General features: G+C 39.7%; 2 protein-coding genes across 2 annotated transcripts in view; both read right to left on the bottom strand.

Moving 5' to 3' along the window:
- Positions 1–268: 268 nt before the first annotated feature.
- On the bottom strand, positions 269–3,738 carry cdca7a (cell division cycle associated 7a; the record flags this gene model as incomplete). The annotated part of the gene is made up of 10 exons (XM_083908416.1): positions 269–302; positions 409–545; positions 633–782; positions 894–1,022; positions 1,118–1,312; positions 1,417–1,494; positions 2,381–2,584; positions 2,662–2,784; positions 2,886–3,023; positions 3,718–3,738. 10 exons carry the CDS (start codon positions 3,736–3,738, stop codon positions 269–271), a joined length of 1,209 nt encoding a protein of 402 aa, XP_083764542.1.
- A 1,020-nt stretch (positions 3,739–4,758) lies between these two features.
- map3k20a (mitogen-activated protein kinase kinase kinase 20a) overlaps positions 4,759–24,326 on the bottom strand; it is a gene marked incomplete at both ends in the record, with an annotated part of 20,192 nt that continues 624 nt past the window's right edge. The window contains 17 exons of the mRNA XM_083908415.1: positions 4,759–5,462; positions 6,287–6,437; positions 6,571–6,645; positions 6,750–6,866; positions 8,733–8,822; positions 9,101–9,163; positions 9,300–9,439; positions 9,527–9,557; positions 9,657–9,701; positions 13,819–13,954; positions 17,366–17,472; positions 17,564–17,638; positions 19,466–19,552; positions 21,219–21,356; positions 21,757–21,785; positions 21,909–21,974; positions 22,935–23,085. Of these exons, the coding sequence (XP_083764541.1) occupies positions 4,759–5,462; positions 6,287–6,437; positions 6,571–6,645; positions 6,750–6,866; positions 8,733–8,822; positions 9,101–9,163; positions 9,300–9,439; positions 9,527–9,557; positions 9,657–9,701; positions 13,819–13,954; positions 17,366–17,472; positions 17,564–17,638; positions 19,466–19,552; positions 21,219–21,356; positions 21,757–21,785; positions 21,909–21,974; positions 22,935–23,085 (2,205 nt within the window). The remainder of the gene's footprint in view (positions 5,463–6,286; positions 6,438–6,570; positions 6,646–6,749; positions 6,867–8,732; positions 8,823–9,100; positions 9,164–9,299; positions 9,440–9,526; positions 9,558–9,656; positions 9,702–13,818; positions 13,955–17,365; positions 17,473–17,563; positions 17,639–19,465; positions 19,553–21,218; positions 21,357–21,756; positions 21,786–21,908; positions 21,975–22,934; positions 23,086–24,326) is intronic.

Raw genomic sequence — 24,326 nt, 5'->3', positions numbered from 1 at the left:
TGCTATAAACGGCCCATACCTGCTTAGAGTCTGTCCAAGATCAAGTTTGGAACACCAATAAAACAGTTCCAATAAGATGTACACAGTGGAACAGCACCTGTTAAATGCTGGAAAGTCTCTTAGCGCAAAAGCAAAACATGGCACAGAATTGGCCTAATAGTTTCTTTCGGTGTTTCGGGCCAAGTGTTTCCCGATTTTTGGTTTGGGCCAACAATTTTCATTTCGGTGCATCCCTAAAAATCAATGAAGCTGGTTCCTCCTCCACACTTCACTCGCTGCTTTCTTCCAGCTCCTTTTTCAAGCTGCACGGGGGAGAAGAGAAAAAGGAAAATGTTAAGTGTTTATCAGTTCATATACAATACATAACATTTTTCAAATCTTTTCAAATCTTTTAAAATCTTTACTCACCTTTTCAGATAAGCGTGCACATTATCAAAGCCGTGGTATTTGGCCAGGTAAACCAAAACTCCGGTAGCACAGCGACCTTCGCGGGCGCGACAGAAGCTGCAGTTGCAGATGCCTCTGCAGGGCGGGCAATGCCACTCCTGTGCAGAGCAAAGAGAATCAAATCAGTCACACTCATCACGTCATGATCCAAATATAAACATAAGCCTACGCTTCTAAGAACTCACCGGATTCAGCAGAGCATCTCGGACCTCCTCTCCATAGCGATTACGGAGACAGGGGCCGCAGAACTGACCTCTCACCCCCATGCACTCTGGATTACGGCAGTTTGTTTTGGTGTCGACTGTTTTCTGACGGCACTGGTGACAAGTGGATCCCTGAGAGGAAAAAAAAAAAAAGATTGACCACGTTGAGCCACAATAGCTTTACAAACAAATTTAAAAAAAGCAGCTGTTTCTCAAAAGAGTTTCAGAGAGCGCGGCACCCACGGTGGAACTGTTGTAAACTTTCTCCCGCACGTTGTCGCAGATGCCCTGCAGCTCGGCCTCCGTGACGTCGTCCACGGGCCGCACCACGTGAGGGATGGATCTGATGCCACTGCAGAAACGGCGACGGGGCTGTTACGAGAAATAAATACAGTGTTAATTAAAAAACGTTATTAACGCTGCTGGTACGTTACAGTTTACAACGCGCAATCTCCTTAACGACTTACTGGCTCATCGACTTCCTCGTAGTAGCGACCTCTGCGTACCAAGCTGAACTTATCCTCGAGCTCCTCCTCCTCTGGAGTCGGGCTCGGAGGTCCGTCCACCAGCGTGCGGGATCGCGTGTGGGGTCGAGACGAACGCTCTGGGTTTCTCCTGCAACGCATTGGGGTTCCCATGGACCGCCGCGGTGCCTGTCTGGGCTGAAGAGTTCAAGAAAAAGAAAGAGAAAAAATATACGATCAGCACCAGAAAGACGTGTTGTGTGTGAAGTTACCACAATAGTTTTGTCTTTAGGTGCAATTACCGTAGAGGAGGCTGACAGTGCCATTCGTCTCGGGAGAAGTCCGGATACTTTGTTCAGCTCTGCCATGAGCTTTGCCAGCTATAATCAAACATGAAGGAGTGGATACATGAATGGCATAAACAATCATATGAATTCTAATCATATACATGTGAATATTAGGGGTGGGGAAAATAATCGATTCACGTGGGAATCTCGATTCTAATCGTCCACAATTCTGAATCAATTCATAAAAAAATATTAACAAAAAAATAAGTTTCTATTTTGTGTTATTTGTGTTTTATTTTTGAAACTTCTGGGAGAAAAAAGCAGCTAGTCTACGCTTTTATTTAGGCAAGTTATTTTTTTTGTACCGTTAGTAAGTTTTTATTTGTTTTGAATGAATAAATGTTAGCTTTTGTCTTAAAAGGTGCCATATGTAAGAATGTGGCCAAAAACGGTTACTACATTCAAATTCAAAATACCGAGGTCTTTTCGTTTTCTGACGTAACTGGCAACCCGTGGTTGCTCAGCAGCTGAGACTCTACTGACTGCAATGATTGGTAGACGGCGGTAGGTGGCGCCACATGCCAAAACATGATTTCAAAACATAAACATGATTTGCAGTCTGCAAAAGATTTTGTTTAATGCAAATATTTTGTCTGTACTGTTGTTGTTGGTGAGTTCAGTTTGTTATATGAACATTATTCCTGAGTCTCTGTGACATATTAGGAGGATTTTATGGCCAGTTGCTTTAGATCTATTACATAATGCACCTTTAAGTTTGCCTTTGTGCGATCACATCATTGGAATCATTTTATTTAAAAATCACATTATCTTATACAAACTGTATTGTTTTGATGCCAGATGCCAATTTTTGAAGCGAGAATCATTTGAATCGAGAATCGAGACCCTAAGAATCGGAATCGAAAATCGTGAGCCACCCAAAGATTCACATCCCTAGTGAATATTAATGCAAATGTTTTACCATTTCTTTGTTTTCCTTTATATTCAGCGCTCTCTTGTCCATGACGTTGTCCTCGTCCTCTTCAGAGTCGCACACCTCTACTTTAGGTTGGGCCAGAGGTTCGGACGCAGGCCTCTTCTTTGCTTGCTTCCTGGTGGGGAACGTCATGGCAACTTTCAGCACGTTGGACCTGCGTCCACGTCTTGGAGTTCCAGGGTCTACTTTCTGAAGAGAGAATCACCATTTAAATAACATATTTCAAATTGTGGTTTCCACAAAAAAATTTAGTAAAACAAACGTACCATGGATTTCATCTGCCTGTAGATCACATTTTCTTCAAACCCGCTGCACGTGTCCTCCTCTGACGTGGCCGCACACACCACAGGTTTCTGTGGCGTTCTCCTCTGCCGTCTTAAGCTGCTCCTCTGAAAACAGACGCAAGCACCGAGAGTTGCACATCGTGCTGCCAAGAAGACGCATTTGATATAAGATTATACGCTATTTATAACGACTCCTTTTCTGTTACCGTATTTGCAAAGCCTCCATCTGAGCCAAAGCTATCGCAGCTGTCATCGGACGAAGAAGTTTCCATGGGAACCAGCCGGACACTGCCAAAGCTCCTCAAACTCATCCTGCCGGATGGAGGTGGAGTGAACGCAAGTTTCTGTAAATGATAAACAGAAACGTTTTTTTTTACAACCACAGATAAAAAAAAGTGTGCTCCATAGAGTTGGGAAGGTCTTTAACCCTGAACCATGGAAGGAGGAAGTTTTGAATCAAACTCCATAGTCACATGGTCATGAAGGACCTCAGGCCAACAAGGACAGTGTGGAGAGGTTGTGTGTATGGTAGTATGTAATGATTATCTTTATTATTAATAATGTGGACATTTCTTTACCATGTGACCAATAAAAATGGCAGAAGCCTCGTGAAAAAATTCACATACTTTAGTCCAAAAGATCTCCCATTCACAGACAAACCATGCCAATATAACTTAAAAGATCAAACAATTATTGTTTTTAATCGAAATGTGTCAAAGTGTGCCAGTTAATGCAACTCCTCTGCAAACAGACTAAGTTTCAGTGTTAGCCTCAGGGACACACCCCTACCTGTGACTGAACAGCCAAATTCAGTCAACTGGCTCATACAAAAGTTGATATAATTATTCTGGTATTTAAATCCACTACTTTTCTACTACATGCTTTAACTGTGTTAGCTCTACAGAAAGGACAAGTGTGATTTATAGTATCTAAAGTATCATAACGTGGTTATAACTGGATGTTATCAAGAGCATGATCATAAAATACTTTTAATAAATGCAACTTTTTTATATATATAAATAAGGAAGTTTTTCTTACCTTGGAGCGGGTGAGGGTCATTTTTCTTGTTAAAATCCTCCTGCACAGACAGAAACAGTCGAGGTCAGCCCGTGTGCAGCAGCTCTGCAGAAACAATGAGGCAACAGCAGCAGCAGCAGATCCAGGTCCTGCCGCGCTCTGTTCGTTTCCCGCGCCAACGGAAAGTCCTGGAAGATGCATAAAACAACATCGGTTGATTCGACTACGCGATATATGTTCTGTGAGTAGAAAAAGGTCAACTTAATAACAGCGACACACGAGTGACTATTTCCAACGCGGTGAGAGTTTTTTTAAGCGATCAAACTTGATAAACGACGTAATTCGAGTGCAGCTACGTTTATGTGTCTTCCATGTACATTTCCGTGGCGCGAATTTTTTGTTAGTTGTCAATTTGCATACAAGGCGGGTAAAATGTTGAATCCTATCCAACAAGTGGACACATATGAGACTGCCTCAAGAAGTAGATAAAAACATGAAAGAGGAATTTGTGTTTAAAGCTCAGAAATATTAATATTTCAGCAGGATAAAACGGTCAAAGATGAATGAATGAATTAATGAATGAATCAATGGGTTATATTTGTGTGTTTTATAGGGTGTAACATTCTTGTTATAAATGTCCAAAACAAACAGATGATAACATGCTGTTTGTTTTTCTTAAAAGCAGTAATTAGACTTAAAAGAGCTCTACAAGATCAAATAAAAATGTCCATTCATAACTATGTCCAAACAGCTGAATCAGCACATCCTGTCACATTGAATGAAACACAATGAAAAGGAAAACCAGGAAAAATACTTTTTGGTCAAAATGAGAAGGAATATTTTATTTATCCTTGGGTGGAGGTATTAAAACACTTTATGTAGTTACATGTAAGAAACTTGACTTAAAATTAGGCTCATTATATTAACCATAAAGAAGCAACTTATGTATATCATAAGCAAACGGTTTGATCAGTATGAGCATGTATAAATTCATATGCAAAAACATTTCAGTGCATGACATGTTCAGCGTACGAGAAGGTGTCAGTACACGTGTGGCCCACATTAAGTTCTCCCACCAGCGCCGCGCCCTCCCCTGCCTCCTCTCCTCTGTCGACCTCTGGCTTGTTTATTGTCCTGACGTGGTAATCTTTTCTGTCGCTCCACTTTGATCCACCCTCCGTCGCTGGCTTTGGCCCCTTCTTTATCCTCGCTGGGGTTTCCTGTCACAGACAATATACCTGGAATCATGGACGTGGCGCTGTAACTGTTGGACCGCGGCCTCCCTGGCTGTCGAGGGGTTTTGCTGGTTTTATTATGAGCGTAACCTCTGCTATTGGTCCACGCTTGCCCCCTTCCCTGTCCCACTCCCACAGTCGATGTTTTGCCAGAGTAGCAGTTTCTGCGATGGTCGTGCAGTGCACTGGCACTGAATCGGCGCTCTCGGTCCCTTTCCGAGGCGCTTTCTGACGTGGTGCTTGAGGGACTGCTGCCCTTTGAACCTAAATGGAGCTGTGACAGTTTGGACGACATGCCCGCAGTTGGCGAGCTGCTGCGCGAGTCGGTCCAGGGAGACGCGTGGAGGTGGTTTGGAGAGCGGCGCACAGCTGCGGCGTAGGAGAACTCGTGGCGTTCGTGCGCGGCCAGAAACTGAGGCAGTGTTTGAGCTTCAGAGCTGTTGAAGGCAGCCTGAGAAGCAGCGCGCGTCGGGGATTTGTGGGCCATCATCTGCTTTAACCTGACGTCATGCATCCACACAGGATCAATATCTGAAACAAGAAGAGAGGTCTTAGTGAATATATGTGCACAGTTTGTGTTTTGTACCAATAAATATCTAATAACTCTTGGTACCTAAAATATAATTTTAATCTTTATTAGAGTTCTCTAACACATGAACTACTAATCTTGATGAAATCTCATCTTGAATTTTTCGTTGCGTCAAAGGTATTTTGCAACAAATACATCTTTTTTATATACTTTTGTATTCCTTTTTAAATAATAATGATGCCTTCCTGTCTTTTCCCCTAATTGTAATACAGCACATACTTATACTTAAAGGTGCCATATGTAAGAATGTGGCCAAAAACGGTTACTACACTCAAATTCAAAATACCGAGGTCTTTTAGCTCTCGTTTTCTGACGTAATTGGCAACCCGTGGTTGCTCTGCAGCTGAGACTCTACTGACTGCAATGATTGGTAGACGGCGGTAGGTGGCGCCACATGCCAAAACATGATTTCAAAACAAAAACAGGATTTGCAGTCTGCAAAATATTTTTTTAATGCAAATATTTTGTCTGTACTGTTGTTGTTGGTGAGTTCAGTTTGTTATATGAACATTATTCCTGAGTCTCTGTGACATATTAGGAGGATTTGATGGCCAGTTGCTTTAGATTTATTACATAATGCACCTTTAATTTGTTTTCAACGTGAAAAGGTTTTGGCGATTTCTATTTGATTTTTATCTGAAAGCACATTAACTCTGAACTGAACAACACAAACACCATTTAAAGTGCTTTGTAAATAAAATGACCTTAATCTATAGAGAATTAATCTTCCCATACAGTGAAAACTGTCAACACAGACGTGAATTACCACAGTTTGACTTGTCCTTGAGGTTCCAATCGATATTAACTGGTGCTCTCTCGATGGCCAGCGCCACATTCTTGATTTCGTCTTGTCCACCGCCGAGACTCCATGTCACCGGGCAGCTGTGTCGGGTACACTTTGGTGACTTGACATCACTCTGCAGTGTGACAAAAGAAGGTAATATTATTGTAGTCAATTTGAGAAATATGATTAGGTGCACAGGCTTAACACTTCAACATGCTGATGGGTAGATTTATATTGTTCTGTGAGCTGCGGATGAATCGACTCACTTCGTAATTGACTATGTAGTCCGCTTTCTGGTTTTGTTTTAGTCCAACAATCCATTTGTCCATCACAAACGGTGGCTGCATTGGAACAACGTTATATTTCATTAGAAACCAGACTAGAACAATCCTGTGGGTAAAATCAGACAAAACTGGCGAAAACACTGATTAAAACATGACGACACCTTAGTCATCCGCAGGACTTCCACATCCTGTTGGTTGGCGTTTAAGATCACGTCTTTGATGTAGGTGACTGCGACGTCATCTCCGTCGAGTTCCATGTACATTTTCCATTTGCAGTCCTTAAAAGAAAGGAGTCGTTATGTGGATAAACTGGTGATTTCAGGGGAAAAAAAAAGAACGGATCACACGGAAAAGTGAATAACTGCACCGCTATGTGTGGAGAACTTGGCAACTCGTGTACACAAACCAACAGCACAGCCTAGAGGTAGTTTACTGACAGTGGTGAGTTAACAAGAGCCTGAAATTTACACTGTGAAGGAGACATTATAATGTAAAGAAATTTAACAGGCCATAGAAATATATATATATATAGTATGTATATATTAATTGTTATTTTAAAAATAATTTGTATTGAATACTTATTTATCTTTCAGTGTTTTTTTTGATGCAGAGTAAGAAACAAATGACAACAGTTGCAATTAATTTTACTAATACTAATATTCCTTGTTAAATAGTGTATTAATTTAGTCATCTCGTCGGGTCAACAATACATTTTTTGGTACAAGAGAAGGGTTTTTTTAAGGGTGAGTTGCTGCACGCTGCACACATCAAATCCTCTCTAAGAAGCGCATAAATCCGAACAATTCCCCCATTCCTCTTCTCCTGCATAACCAAAGCTGACGAAGCAGTAATGATTTTGACAATCCCCCGAAAGCCGTCTGCAAAGCCACAGGTCACTGCTTAACCACCCAGGGTTCACGGCACAGGCCAATCCATTGTGTAGTGATCACAGAGAAAGACATCAGAGGAGTGGCACCAACACACTCGTCTGAGGAGCCTTCGCCCTCTCCCTGCATCGTCCCCGGGGACTGGCAACGGCTCAAAAGACGAATCTTCAGGAAGCCTCTGGCTCAGAAACACACCGCTGGCCCCGCGCTGGCCTGGTGTCGGCCCTGGACAGTCGCACTGGGGCTCCCGGGTCCATGCTAGTCTAATCACTCCAACAGAAACAATGTCTGGTAATGATGCCTAGGACCCGAGTGTGTCTAATGACAACTCATACATAATTCAGCACCTTTCACTTGGCTGCACGGTGATATCCTCATTAGTAGGGGACCCTCAGTGGCTGTCAGATGGTGGCCACACAATCGCAGGCCCTCATTTTGTCTTTGAGAAGTGCAGCTGCTGCCATGACATCGCCAGCAAAGAGGGGCAAAGAAAAAAAAAATGCAGTGCTGGTTTGTTTTATTTAGTGCAAAAACCTTCCAGTTTGTAAAAACAAGGCTGACACAGAACCTGACACCAGGCAGGGGAAAATAATTAGCTCTCATTTTCTCAACCTCCTGTTTCCTTCTCCCTGCTGTGTTTTCTACCCACTAAACCACCACATGTCAGAAGAAATGGGAGGCAATTAGCAGGCTCGTTTCAGCCCTGCCGAACACACTGAAAGAGGACTATTTATGATGGGACAATGAACAGCTGAAAGATTAAATAACGTTTGCCTTTTAAAAAGAAAATGACTTCTGGCTAAATGGGCTATTTTTGATTAGATTCAAACAGCAAGTGAAGAGCCACCCTTTCTCCACAGTTTGAGACACTAACAAAGGGCTGTGAGCAAGTTGTGGTGGATGTGCGGTGCATGGCTGAGAATGAAATGTTTGTTTGTCTGGTTTTATTCTTGTGTGGTGATGCCTTCAGTGGTCAGTATAATATCCTCCATCACGGATTCCTCAGAACAAACGGCTTCACAAAGAGGAGGACGAATCAATAATTTGTTTTCTTTACATCAAAGCAGTGATTATTCACAGATGTATTCAAAAGGTTAACATTTAATAACAACCCTGTTAAAAGTGAATACATCGGCGACCTTGAGTGTCTTGAAAGGCGCCTTTAATATAATGCATTATTATTATTATTATTATTATCTCTTGCCTTTCACAGAGGCAGTGCATGTTGATGCAGTCGGTGTGTATGTGCAAACTTACAGATGCACCAGTTCCTGATCTCCAGTGATATCCAAACACCAGCTCCAGGTTTACAGTTTTACTTTTTAACACCTCCTTTTCCAGCTCATCCTATAAGGACAGCACAGCACTTAGGGTTAATTATTTAACAAAAAGAGTGAAAAAAGAAAATAAAAGTTTTAAAAGATGTGTTAAAGGAAAAGAAGACAAAAATAAACAAGTATATACATAGGTTACAGGATTAGGTTATATATTTATATATACAAGTTTATAGCAATATTAAGAAGAATAAGGATAGAGTAATGTGGTACAACAGAAAATATTAGGTAATACGGTTTAATAAAAACAATTAGTGAAGATAAAAAAAGAAGAAGAAACTCCTTAAATACCTTTAATAGTGGTGGAAAGTGGATGAATCCAAGGTAGTCATGAGTCAGCTTTTCGATTTCCTCCTACAAAAGAAAAACAAAGTAATATTTTATTTGATTCAATGAACTGGATCTTTGTTTGGAACTTTGCAAATTAAAAGCAAGTTTAAAAAAATAATAAAAAATTGACAGTGGTGGTTAATGGTTAACTGTGCCTTGCCTTCAGGTGTATGATATGACCTTTGGACTTGACCCCCATGTCCCGCATGTCGTTTTCTGTGAGCAGCAGCAACCTCTTTCCAGTAATGTGATTGTCTTTGAACAGGTCAGCGTACAGCTGCATGTCACACTTCCCCTCCTCTGAGACAGACGACAAAAACAACCCGTTTTTTTTAGAAACAGTGCACATATGAAATATTATTTCTATTACGAAATAAATGAACAAACCTGCGCAAAAGATTTGCTGCATCCAGAAATTCTAAATGATTAACAAAAAAATGGTCACAGATTAGTTTTAAATCACAGTGATACAGGGACATGGATATAATAATTACAATAAATAGACTGTAATACTGACCACATGGTCCTCAGTCCAGCCATAGATGTCAAGGGTGGGCAGCAACTGCAGAAAAAAACAAACCAAATACATGTAACAGCATTAGGATAAGGGCAAATTCTAATCTTCAGAAAATATGATTAAATACATCTAATGGTGTATACTAAACTGAAAAGTCCACCTGACTGATCTATAGTTATCTCTTTGGATGATAACTTATTTATTTCTCATTAAATGTAACCAGGCAGAAAGTAATCCAGCAGGCAAAATAAAGATTTCATCACGGAACTCATGGGACTGGTGTGTAAAGACAGAAATAATGCAAAGGAAATGAATGAGTAATCACCCATTCACTGTCCTCTTCCTGCAGAATATATGAGAGCAGCTCAGACTATATGCACTGAATGTTAGTCTCAATAGAAAGTCACTGCCATACATTTCAGTGCAGCGAAAGCGCCTCATAAAACGTCTCAGCCCTGCAGCGTTTTTCCTCCTCCTCCTCCTTCACGGCTGCAGTTCAGAAGAAAACTCTGAGGCATGTCAGACGTGGAATTTGGTTTAGTCCACACACAATTCTGCCCCCATGTGGACTAATGGATAATGGGTAACTGGGCCATAAACACTGGAAATCCCAGTGTGAATCACACACACACAAAAACCCTTTATCTTCTGAAAACACCTCCTTCTCTTCACATTGGTAATAACCCAGGGTTCCCTCACACACTTAAACATCACATTCAAGGACTTTACAATGACACCTCAGGCCCCCCCCAAGTCCCTCAAATTCAAGATCCCCAACTTTTGACTCAATCCATGTCCAAATGTTGGTGTTTTATAAAATATAAACTACAGAACCTATTGTGTAAATTGACATGAGCTATTTTGGAGTGAAAGAACAGAACAGTAGAGACACACAAAGTGTGATCACAACATTAATTAATAGTTGTTGTTTTTTTCAATTAACCATATATATTTTCTCAAATCAGGAAAACTCTAAAGGATTTCAAGAGCTCGTAGTAACCCTGGGTCAGTAATGAAACCAATAATTGACAACAAAAGAAAAGTGGAAGAAAAATGATTTATTGGCAAATTAATGAAGGATGCAGGAAAACAAATCATATCATGAAGCTGTGTGTGTGTGTGTGTGTGTGTGCGTGCGTGCGTGCGTGTGTGTGTGTGTGTGAGCCTCGAGCAGCTGGATTTCACACAAGGAAAATGTAAATATTGGTGAAAGTCTGCGTTAATTACACGTCTAAGGCCTGATGGCCCACGAGTGCAGGCGATGTCTGAACGGTAACATTAGCTCATGGCAGCGAGGTAACAAGCAACAACACAGGAGTACAGAGGATTACGTCCTCAAGAGATTGACTGATGATAACAAGTGAAGGGGACAAATTAATGGGCTGTGCTCATGGAAGCATGTCCTTTCCCCCCAGACGAAGCATAATGCTAAGTGAGCACGAATGCTGATGCAATGTTCTCTACTGTAAACTCGTGAGGCTAGCCTTCATTCATTCATTCATGCATTCACGTCAGATGTAGTATTTTACTTTATATGAAGAGTGAAACTGCTCCGTTAAATTGAATACTGTTGTATTGAAATATCTGACTAATGCAGACACATTGTTGTTGTTGTTATAAATCATTTCAAATGTATACTTTTCATGTCCTTGGTCGCCCCCGAGGACAGAGTCTGTCTCCAAAAGTAAAAAATGTGAAAATAAGAAAATGAAACTGACAGTTGCACAGTGCAGTCCCTCTCCTGCTGTTTTGAACTGAGGTCAGTCGGAGAAAAAAAACAAAAAAAACACCTACTTTCTCATCCTGGTAAGAGAGTGCATGTCAACAACTGCACTCCACCACATCCAGAACAAATTGGCCAATCTTAATGTCAGCAAAATGTCACTTCATCATAAAAGCCGGGCCTTCTCTAAGCAACTGGCTCGTGCGGCTCTTTCTTCACAGCATGGCTCTATACAACCAGTACATTAGGCATACGCTAAATGACATCCACAATATGCATAGGTGGAAGGTTTCAAACATATTCTATAATATGCCTCTGTGCTACACGGAGGTATGAGTTTGAACATAACTTGAACAATGCGGTAAGAAACAATGGCCTAAGGCATGTTTGAAGTTTAAGAGATGAGCTCATATAATCATATAAGCACAAACTGTAAACAATTATTATTTCTTCCTTAAAAGGGCAGAATATGTGTTATGCAGTTATTATATTTTAAATGACAGCTTAGTATTTGAGAAGATGTAAAAACGACAGTGTAGGACTGATACTGGTGTCTGCAGATACTCAAGGCTGACACAAAAAAAGTGGCATCATGCCATCCTTAATTGAAACCACAACATGTGTTTAGAAACGATGCTAATGATGTGGTGACAACAACTACGGCAGAGCTTTATTCATTATTGTTTGACCAAGTGAAGCGTCCAGCGCCCAGAGTCATGTCCATCTTGTGTCCTTCTCTGACACGGCTCGACTTGGAGGAGTTCTGTTTGGCCTGCATGTTGACCTGTATGCCAGAGTGCAGGACAGGCCAGCCCAGGTCCAAGGAAAACATGTCCTTAAAGCCTTTCACCACAGACTGCAGGTTCACCCCCTCATTACTCAAGGTTTTGATCTTGCACGTCACCTGAGACCTGTTTGCTTCCTCCGTCTTTGACTGATAGAAAGACTTAGCGCTTATCTTTTTCGCAACAGGCAAGAAGAGCTGAAGGGGAGAGACGAGTAAAGAGCAGGGACACAAGGGGAACAGAGACGGAGGGGAGAAAAGAAGGGGTAGAAAAGAAAAGGAAGGAAAAGAAAAGAAAAGAAAGGAAGTTGTCAGTTTCAATTCACAAAAAAGTGTAAATAAAAAGAAAAGTGGACAATTGCAAGGTCAACAAAAGATGTGATTCGGAAAACAAGTCGGTAAAGGGAGGTTAAGAGAGCAGAGGAGTCGGGTAAAGGTGGGCGACAACAAGAAAGGAAACACAGGAAGACTATTTCAAATCCTACCTATAGACACTTTGTGCTATTGGCTGACATATTCCAAGATAACTGCACTGTACACCAGGCAGTTTGAAGTGAAAAGACTGACAGAACTTTACTCCACTGAAAGAAATGCAAATGTCTACCTCCGCCATGGAGGTTATGTTTTCGCCGGAGTTTGTTTATTTGTCTGTCTGTTAGTTGGCAACATAACTCAAAGTGACACAGATTTGGATGACATTTTCAAGAAATGTCAGCAATGAGACCAGGAACAAGTGATTACATTTTGGGCGTGATCTGTAGATGCTATCACTGGTTTGAGGGCTGAGCTGCCTTGGCAGAGGTCTGCGCTCTCCGAGTGCTTTTCTTTTTACAAATATTTTGATCAAAAATAGTTGCATATCTTTAAAGAAAAGATATACGTCTGTTGGTTTTAATATTTAAAGGTGCATTATGTAATAAATCTAAAGCAACTGGCCATAAAATCCTCCTAATATGTCACAGAGACTCAGGAATAATGTTCATATAACAAACTGAACTCACCAACAACAACAGTACAGACAAAATATTTGCATTAACAAAAATATTTTGCAGACTGCAAATCATGTTTATGTTTTGAAATCATGTTTTGGCATGTGGCGCCACCTACCGCCGTCTACCAATCATTGCAGTCAGTAGAGTCTCAGCTGCCGTGCAACCACGGGTTGCCAGTTACGTCAGAAAACGAAACCTAAAAGACCTCGGTATTTTGAAGTGGAATGTAGTAACTGTTTTTGGACACATTTTTAAATATGGCACCTTTAAATATTACAATAGCCAATTGGAAATTAAAATGTGTATTTATTACTACTTTCTAACTGTAATCCAATATATTACGGCCTATATAGTAAGGGATGGATGTATGTAATCAAACCATGAAGAAACTAGATGCTCACAATCCGATACCTATTCTTGGGCTGTAGCTTTCTCTGTGCATCATGGTGCAAATGCAGTAATGCCAGTGGTGTCTGTGACCCATTATGTTCTTATAATGTAATTTCACTGCCTTCCCATTTTCACTTCAGCCCGCAGAAACATCAGGACAATTCTGTGCTGCTCTTAATGTGAGTGAGGAGACCAGAACATGTGAACGTGCGTCATGTAAATGTGAGGTGACGCTGCTTTGACCACGTTTTGAGGGGATAGTGAGGAACTCACCGGGCTGTTGGACTGTTCAATGAGTTTGGCCTCCCACATCTTCAGCCGCCGCTCCCGCTCTTTCAGCTCCTGTTCTTTGGTGCTCAGGTCTCGCTCCAGTTTCTTAAGTCTCTCAAGTGTAGCTTCGATCTCACACCTGCCGTTTACAACAGAAAAAACACCAAAGCTGAGTCTGTCTCTCTGTACCTCCCAGCTTCCTTGCTCAGTCTGTGCCCCGAGTGCATTTTCACAAACACAATGTCACATACACCTTTGGTGCACTTTTACCATCAATTTTCAGCAGCGGGCCACAATTTATTTTCAGAAATAGAATTTCCTATATTTGCACACACACCAATGTACTGAATTTTTCTTTTGTATTTAATCTATCCTTATGACACACCAGTAGAAAACGTACACAAATGGGCAGCAAATATCTGCACAAGGGGGCTATAGGGTGGAGCACCTCAATCCCAGCAACCCTCCCATTATAAGCGCAGTTCCCTTCCACTTTTCCAGCACATAGTACCCATTAATGTTGTTCATCAACTATTTGTTTTTTTTCATATACAGTATAAAGAATGTAGTTATTTTAAATGGCTGCATCAATCAATTAAAAGTAAATATGTGGCATCACAAGTTCTTCTTTTAGTTCCTCATTAGCTTTGTTTTTTTGCTCCCATTAAGAATAATATAAAATCCACAGACGTGACGCAGTTAGACACAGTACTGTCTGAAGTTACAAATCTTAAAAACAAACCTCTTATGTAAGCAGATAGGGACAGATACAAAAACATAGACAAGTCATCTGATGCATGCATCATAGTGCAATACAATAGAGTAAAAGGAGAGTAGTATACACAAGAGAACACAACTGTGTCTGATGCTTTGAACGCCAACGTCAGGACAATGTCTCATGCTAATGTCACACTGCATCACGTTTTTGTTTTTTTTGCCCAGCAGGTGGGGCTGCACATTGTGCTGTAGAACACATGCTGAGCTTCAGCCTCAGAAAAGCATATTTTTATAAATACATGCTGCTCAAACAGGAAGGCCAATCCTTACTCCACCCTGATGCTTCCAACCATCAGCAATTTCCACTCATACTCCACTTCCTAAGTAATCAGTTTTCTTGCCTCCCACATTATTGATAAACTCACTCTAGTGTTTCACATTACACCGCATCCTGCACTGTTTTCATCATCTCAGAAATGGCTCTGCTTCTGCTCTTTCCAATACATCCAAACTCATCATGCATTATTTGTTTTATAGAATATTTGGAGTATGAGGAAATAAATGACAACTTCCTTCTTCATATTCAAGGTTGGTGTCTGTTTATGCTAACTTTATGATGTGAACATGTACAACTCAGTGCAAATAATGCATAGAAGCAGCTAAATGCATGTAGGCAATAGGCATGGTCAAGGCTGTTGGTGCCGGGTCAGCCAGTCTGAGTATTTCAGAAACTCCATATCTACTGGGAATTTAACACACCACCAACTCAAAATATCCAGTGAGCAGCAGTTCTCTGGGAAAACATTCTGTGTTGATGCCAGAGGTCACAGGATAATGACCAGACTGGTCCAAATGAAAGAAAAGCAACAATAACTAACAAAACAACACTTGTTACAACCAATATTAGGGCTAATGTTTGGCATTTCACCAGCGTATATTAAAATGTACTTTAGTGATAGAGCTCACACGTAACTCAGATCATTTTATTTGGACAACCTGACCTCTGCTATCGTCATGCATCTATAAGGAAACTTTTAAACTTGAGAAACAGAGTTCAGTCGTGAAAACAAGCTTCTTCCTTGCAGGCCTACCTTCCCTTGAAAGACTTTGAGAGGGCAATTCACGCCTTCATCATATCTCGACTGGACTACTGTAATTCGCTCTATGCTGACTTACAGGTTGGCCAAAATGCTGCTGCTTGCCTTTTGACAAAGACAAAATGCAGAAAGCATATATCACTCCTGTTCCAGGCTCCTTACACTGGCTCCCCGTCCATTTTAAAGTCTCATTACTTTCTTTTTTAAATGTCTCTTGCTCTAATTGCTCTTGAAGCCAAACTCTCCAGGCAGAGCTCTGAGGTCAGCTGATCAGCTGCTCGTGCACATGCCAAGATCAGGGCTAAAGCCTTTTCTGTGGCAGCTCCAAAGCCGTGGAACAGCCTTCTTTACACGTGCGAGCTGCCCAGACCCTTCAGCAATTCAAAAAAACTTCTGAAGACTTATCTCATCTCACTGGCCTTTTTACACTAGTGAGGTCAGACAACTTGGCCTCACTGTTCAGACATGGACCATATCTGTCCCCCATCTTTTCATGTCCCATTTTTACCTTTTTGGTTTTATTGTGGAGGCTCAGTCTGACCTAGGTTGCTTATTTCATTGTTGTATTGTTCTTGTTTGTTTTGTGTTTTAATGTAGTTAAACTGTTCTTGTTATTTTGCTGTTGGTTCATGTTCCTCTTGGCTTTATTTAAACAGACTTGTTGTATTGTTTGATTGTTGATTTGTTGTCTCCGTCTCTCATCTCATCTTGTTACTCCCTCCCTCTTTTTTTATCTTCCCTTTCTGTCCCTTGGGCTTCTTTCTTTCCTTGCCTTAAGGCAAGATGCCTTGTAATATTTGATTAGGCTTGATTGGACTGTTAAGCACTTGTGTAACATTTATTAAGACAAGTACTATATACATAAATGCATTATTATCACAATATCAGTTTTTACACTTTCTATTTATTCTACACACTGCCCAACAGTAAAGCAGGCTGTAATTCCCTCAGTGAGCAGCCAGTGTGGATCTGAAAACCATTTAAGCATGAAACAATGTGAGCAAATTAACCTCACAGTCATTCTTTCATCTAGCATCCAGCTGACGTCCAGTAAGAAACAGGCACTGATCCAAAAACCGTTACCTGCGTTTTACAATGTCTATTTCTCAGAAATCCGCCACCTGTGCAAAAATAAACATAATCAACATCGCGAGCATTCCTCTGTTGCAATCAAAGAAAAGAAAATTCTCCTTTCGCTTTCACAGTAGCCGTGTCAAACATTTTCTGTTCCTGTTTTACATCGCTTACATTCATTCCAACCTGTCTCCACCTGCAGATGGCTGCCCGGTCACAATAACACCAGCACAACTTCTGAGGAAAAACCTCAGAGCACAGACAAACCCCACAGAGAGGCGGACAGAGAATAAAGTGACAGCTGAGACTCAGGCTGTGCTGAACATCACCAAACCTCCAGCTGCTCATACAGGCTAATTAAACACTTCTACTTGAAAAAGATGGTGATTATTTTAGGGCCTTATGGGTAAAGAGAGGAAGTATATCCAGATGGATGATTCTTTGGAGGTTTTCATGCCTTTATGTAGCCATCAGTGTAATTATTAAAGATCTATATGCACACTCTCAAGTCCTTTTTGTGTTTCATGGCACCCATCAGCTACATTTCCACATCATTCTTTGAAAACAGTTGCACATTTCCTTAGGCTGAGGCAGTATATTGGTGGAAAAAGGGAGAGTTATAAATATATTTACTGGGGCTGGAGAATGGATGAGCACATTACCTCCATTCAGCCTTGTTGTGAAGGAAAGTGTTGCACTGTTGAGGAAGTTGGCTGTCGTTAGACATGGACTCCAAAGTATAGATGATCTGTTTGAATATCGGCCTTGCCTGAACGAGCATAAAAACAGTTGTTCTTTATGTGATTCATGAACACATGTATGTATACATTTATATTGACGTAACTTTGTGGATAACTTACTTTTGGCTCCGTCGCCCAGCAGCTTCTCATGAGCTTAGCGAAGCTGTCAGGACAGGCACTAGGAATGGTTAACCTCTGAAACACACGCCATGATATCAGGGTTTAGATTAAAAGGTGGGCATTTTGGAAAATATGCGTTATGAGTCCCTAAACATTTTCCATTTCAAAACCCCATACTTTTCCAGACTTCTTTGAGGATGTTTCAGTCAATATTAAACATCTGAATAACAATTGTTAGATGCTTATTATGTATATAAATGTTTTTAAAACCCTTCACTCATTTTTCATGAAGCCAGCCCTCGATAAACTTGCATCGACCCATGACACTGTCGCGGCCGACAATAGGTTGCTGGCTTGGCGACACGTATGGAAAATATTAAATAAATGAGAGTTGCAGTCAGTAACAGTAACCATGGTAACTTGACACCATTCTACAGCCAGCTTGATTAGTTTCATATCATCTACAGGTAGGCTATGTTGCATTATTAACTTGTTTTTATTTGAATAAATATTGATATATTTTATTTTAGAAAGTGAGATAATAGTCTGGAAACAACACAAACATTTTTCCATAAATTTTTTCCTTTTTCCATACTTGGAAATTACACTAATTCAATTCCATACTCTTCCATACTGCGTAGGTGCCCTGGCTTATTCACTTCACTCAAATATGTCTGGTAATGTGAGGGTAAAACATAGACTACATATAAAAATTTTATATGTAGTCTATGTTTTACCCTCATAAATATCATATTTAATATGAACATAGTCCTTTGGGTCAGTTCTGAGGCCAACCAGGAAGTAAGAGTATATAGAACAGCCACTAGGGGGGTGAGCTCACTTCCCAATTGATATATAACAAAAACAACAGTTTCCTGAGGAGTTAATGGTCTCAATTGCTAGTTTTGTATCTTCTTCAATTGAAGATAATTGTAAATTACAAAATGTCAACATGGATCTGAACAACTCGACTTCAGTTTAGATTCTTATGGGTTACGTCACAACCATTTGTCATTTGGGTTCAAGTTAGTAAGTTAGTTAGCTTTGCCTATATCAAATAAAATACATTTTAATATGTACAATATACAGTACATTATCTAAAGGCACTTAACATAGTAAGACTTTCTCAAATGGCAATTTGCGAGAATTTTGGTCATCTCAGTTGCAGTGTGCAGTCGAGCATTTGTAAAAATGGCAGAATGACAAAACAAGTAATTTGGTTTTAGCCTAATGAGCCCTTTTGTTGCACGCTCCCCACTCATTTTTAATTTTGACAGTGTGTGAATGCATTGTGAATTGCTGCACTATTTTCGTAAATAGTAAATTTGAGTGGGCAAACATGTTGGGTCGTGACTTAATGACTTAGGAAATATGTGGGTGCCAAGGCTGGATCATTTGAGAACCAATGGCTTAGACCTCACAATATTTTATATACAGAAAGAGAAACCAAACAATTTACACAATTAGCAAGTACACTGCATCACTGGCAGAAACAGACTCACAAATGTGCAGCCATCCAGATAAGGCAGATGGATGCACATTTCTTCATCACAACAAAGTGAAGATGCAGACAAATGAATTAGAGTAAACCGGCTACTTTTGGTTTGTGGGAAAAGACATTTGAAAACATCATCATTTTGAGGTTTGGGTCAACATTTTTCATTATTTTCTGACAATTTATGCACCAAACAACTAATTGATTCATCATAAAAAAATAATGGGCTGATTAATCGATTGTGGAAGTATTCATTAGATGCATCTCTACATTACGGTACATAAATAAATATACAATACAAAGCACAGTAATTCCAGCATAGACTGATGGAATCTAAAGAGTCTTAAAAGAGGCTTCATTTATAAAGACAATAATTCCACATTTTCAGTATTACACATTAATCATACCTCATTTTTCTCCACCACAAGCCAAGCCACTTGTAAACCTTCCAAGCCTTTGAAGGGAATCTCACGAGTGAGCATCTCCCAAAGCACCTGTCACAGAAATTAAGGGTCAGCATTGGTAAACATATACAGTATTGTAAAAGAGAACACATACATTATGCTGTACTGCATACTACATTGGCTCCAGCTCCCTCTGCAATCCTCGTGTGGAGGATAAAACAGTAGAAAATGGATAGTATATGTTGTCATATACTACACAAAAAAACTTGATTTAAGTCTTCCATTTAAAGACTGCTTTATCAACAGGAATAACTAAATTGCACCAATGTCCAAAAACTTGAAAAGAGCCATTTTTCATACACCAACAAATTTTACCGTACATGTGAATCTCATTTTGCATTTCTGCACATTGCAGCTGCCTCTCATTATATGCATGTATTTTCGTCATAAATATTCCTCTTTAGCATGTCCAAGGGAGAAAACTACATACATTAATCTGTAATCTGCAACACTGGCATAAAAAGCAGCCCCTGTGATTTTTATACATTTCACTCTTCTTGTTTAAACGTGGGGTTTTTACGCTGGGGCTGAAATGATAATGATTCGCAAGCACTCATCAACTTCTCAAGAATAAGAAATGTCTTGGCGACTGTCCCAAAGGTCAACATCACTCCACTTAAGGAGAGAAAAAAATGCAGACATAGAAAAATACTTGATATGCTTCAATAATAAGCACAGTTACGCTTGGCACATGTCATTCAATCTTCTATTGCACAGAAAATAATATGTTCAAAAAACAGCATTCAAATATGTATATGCTGAATTGAATTTGTACTTTAATTGCCTGTTTAAATGGGTAATGTTATACCCTATGTCTGCAAGTTAACCTGGTGTCCTAATGAACATGTCTGTGAAAATACCATAAGGATGAAGCACCACAGCAGTTTAATCACACTGCCAAAACAGCCCTGTTCAGAACGCTCGGTTTAGTAGTATTTCTTTAGGTCCACCTTAAAAAAAAGTAAAAAGAAACTTAAAGGACAGTAAATGAAAAATCAGCCACAGAGGCTACTGGGAGCTAACAACAGTTAGCATTTGGAAAAGTTAATTTGCAGGCTATAGCAGGCACATTGCCGTCATATTATAACATGTATCCACTGGACAGATAAATCCTCTGAGGCTGGAAGTTTGTGGAGGACTCTGTGCTGCACTGTGGAGCCAAGAATAGAACTTTTTGATTGCGCGTTTTACGGACAAAGCGGAGCTCCGCGTCTTGTGAAGTCCCAGTGAGTGCAGAAGTCAACATTGTGTGTTTTATCTCCTGTACTTAGACTGAGGAGGACCACAAAAACATAAGTGAGTCATGGTTTTTCACACTTTGCTGACAGATAGGGCCGCCAGAGTCCCAAATATAAGGATTTAAATGATTCAAAAGTTGATTTTGCATAATATGTCCCCTTTAAATCTTAATATTATTGGTTTTATCCTAATAAGTGCATAAAGTATGTGTCATGCTCCGGGTTAGGCCAGGTTGTTTTTCAGGCCAGGACGCAAACCTGTAACTAAATTCTCGACAACCACCACATAAGCGGTGACTCTTCCTCTCTGCTATAGGGTAAGTATAATTATATATTCATTAATTGTATTAATATATCAGAATGCACATATTAAGATGTATACTCTTGATTCAGGTTTAAAATATCAAGTTCGATTACAGTGTAAAACATTCTAAAATAAACTTTCTTTCGTCACTCACCACACCAAAGGAAAAAGTGTCACATGTCTCAGACACAGGCAGGCTCTGGATCACTTCTGGAGCCATCCAGGGAAATGTCCCAACCAAGGACATGTGCGTTGTGTGGGTCAAGAACTTTGATGCACCAAAATCACAAATCTAAGAAGATGAAAACATAATCAAAGTGATTCTAAAGCTAAATCGACATAAAATAGGATCAGTTTCTGTCATCAATGTATATTGTAAATGCTAAAGTATGGCTTTCCTACTACGTGTGTGTGTTTATCACACTAATCATGTCTGGTTTTCTTTTTTTTAATTCAAAATAAGTAGCTCTATGATACAGCAGGTAACTAGAATGTCCCTGGAGAGGCTTCAACATGTACAGCTCTTGATAAATATTGTCTGTCAGAGCAGAGCATTCTCAGTACACAATAACTTACGTTATTGTCTTCTTTTATTTGTATACTGTACGTAAATAACATACTACTGTTCCAATTTTCAACAGATACAAAGGATTACAGATTAAATCAGCACTCACTCATATCAAAAATCCTACCTTGAGAACTTTTTCTGCTGACAAAACAACTAAAAGGGAAAATAAGGTTTTAAAAGTCAGTGAACACATTCATATCCAGCATTAATGTATAAAACGATTATATAATTATTGTGGATATGGTAAAATTATGCTATTGAATCAATTTATTTTACCATTCTTGGACTTCAGGTCCCTGTGAATGACTTTTACTGGTGCCTCTGAATGTAAGTAGTGCATCCCTGCGGAGAAAAAAATGAGGTTATTTTCAGAGGGAGATACTGGAAAAATCAACATCTGTCAGTCCTTCACATCTAAAACCACTGGTCTATAATAACATAATCTTATGAATCATGTGGGAAAGTAATGAATCTTCGAGCTGCTCATTATCCACGAGGAGGCCACAGAAGGGGAATACAGCATCAGGCTGAAAGGTTCAAGGAGAGTCGAGGGACACCATGTGCTGCTTTCAGTATAAATATTATGATATTGCTTGCTAAGAATTGCTTATATATACTAAGAGAAGTACAGCACATCTAGAGCACACTGCCTACGTCAGCCTGAATACACGTATGGTCAGCTAAAACAAAATTTCTGACTTTAACTGTGCATTTTAATCTCACACAGCACAATTCGAGCATTGGTTTGAACTATCACTACAATGCTGTTGTTTATTAATCTGCCCTCAGGCTTTGAAATTATGTAAAATGTTGAGATTAACTAAATCGGGACCTGTAGAAATATGTGCTATAACTAAAGACACATGCAGCTGTCAGGGTAAAATCTTAGGGCTTCCTCTTGGTTTCATTCAACTCCCACTTCTATTCAGATGACAAAATAGTGGGAAAATGTAGACACAACCAACTTCCTTTTTAACAAGTATCTGTGTCCATATGCCACTCAGTAAAGTGAAACTTGTTGAGTGGACAACATTTCTGCATTTCTTTAAATCCTTTTTCTTACATTGAGGAAGAGTAACTTAAACTACAAGTTCTATTGTGCTGGAACAGAAAATGTGTCAGTGAAGATGAATTAAAAATAGCTTTATTTCTACCAACTACAACCATTTTCACCTTGTTTATTTGCACAGTTTTAGCTTCTCTCGTTGTTGCACTGTAACTGCTGTTTACATTGTAATACAACAGTAAATTATAAATAATTTCATTAAATGAGCGCAGTGATATATAACTGTCACATGTTACCTCTGGCAATGTCTGCAGCCCATGTCATGATTTGTCCCATGTCTATGTCCTCGCTCTCGTCACTGGACAGATAATCATACAACGAGCCACCGCTTGCATACTCTGTAAAGACACAGACACCAGAAGCATCAAAAAAGACAGTTGGGAAAACCTAATAAAAATCTGAGCTAGTATAATGTCTCATAGTAACAGTGTCTCTGGAGTTATTTGACATTATGTCTATTATTAGTACAGTGGAAGAGATACTTAACAACAATAGGTCACTGAAATCCTGTTAGACAACTCCTTGAGGCTCGCAAACACTTTCTTGTTTCTTGTTCTTGTGGCCTAACACCAAGGAGGAGCTTGTTTATTTAGCAGAGTGAAAGTGAAAACACTGTTGAAACCCAATGTTCAGGTATTCAGGTACTAAAGGCTTGAAAAGAAAAAAAAAAAAGATTGCGCTTTGATAAATAAAATGATTTATAACGAGTATTACCACCTTGCGGTTATATGCAGATGCAGTCAATTTAGCATAATGTCTGTAGTTGTTAACGGTGATGTTTGTCTATGACAAATCAAGGTTTCCCTCGAGCCATTCCTTGGATTCCTGGGCCAAAAACATGTTTAACAAGGCATTCAGAGATGGCAGAATTCACCCCATTGACGCAACAAGCCTCTGGCGGCCTCTGTTAGTCATAAAGGCAAGTGCATGTGCAAGTGTGGAAGCACAAACAAACAATCAGACACACAGAGCCACTAAAAGAAAATACTTACAATTTTATACTTGCCAAATGTATATTTTTATTCTAGTTGTGCCTATTGTTATGTTTTGTGTTGTGTATTTGTAATGTACTAAAAAAAAAAACAATACTTCACCCTCATTCTGTGGACGATAACAAGGTGACAGAAGCCTTAATCTTTGATCTTTCACATTAAAATGTGTCCAAATGCTTGTTTGTGCCAAATGTAATGCAATTCTGTCTGTGTGTTACTGTTAATGCTACATTGAATTAATAATGATGCCTCCCCCAACCTTGACTCTTGACCACTCATGTAGTCAGTGAAATGTGTGTCTGATAGACATTTGTGCCAAATGAACATAGTTCTTTCCTTTGAAGGTTTTCAGCATTTCAAACGAATCACTATTCTGAGTTCTTCAGATTTTACATTGGAGGCACAAAAATGTGTAAGAATAGGCAAATCAACCTTTATGTACACATGTGACAAAGTTCTGCAATAGATATTAATGACCTCTGTCATAACAACGAACACAGCAGGAAACATCTGATTGTGCAAAAACAATCCAATCATATCCAAACATAGTGATGGAAACACGCACAGACGCCAAGACAGGTGTGTAATTAACAATCATAAAAACACACAATTTTAGTCACTGGAGCATCTGATAGG

This window comes from Microchirus variegatus (assembly GCF_963457635.1).
Source record: "Microchirus variegatus genome assembly, chromosome: 22".
NCBI lineage: Eukaryota > Metazoa > Chordata > Actinopteri > Pleuronectiformes > Soleidae > Microchirus > Microchirus variegatus.
This window is presented reverse-complemented; position numbering and strand designations above follow the sequence as displayed.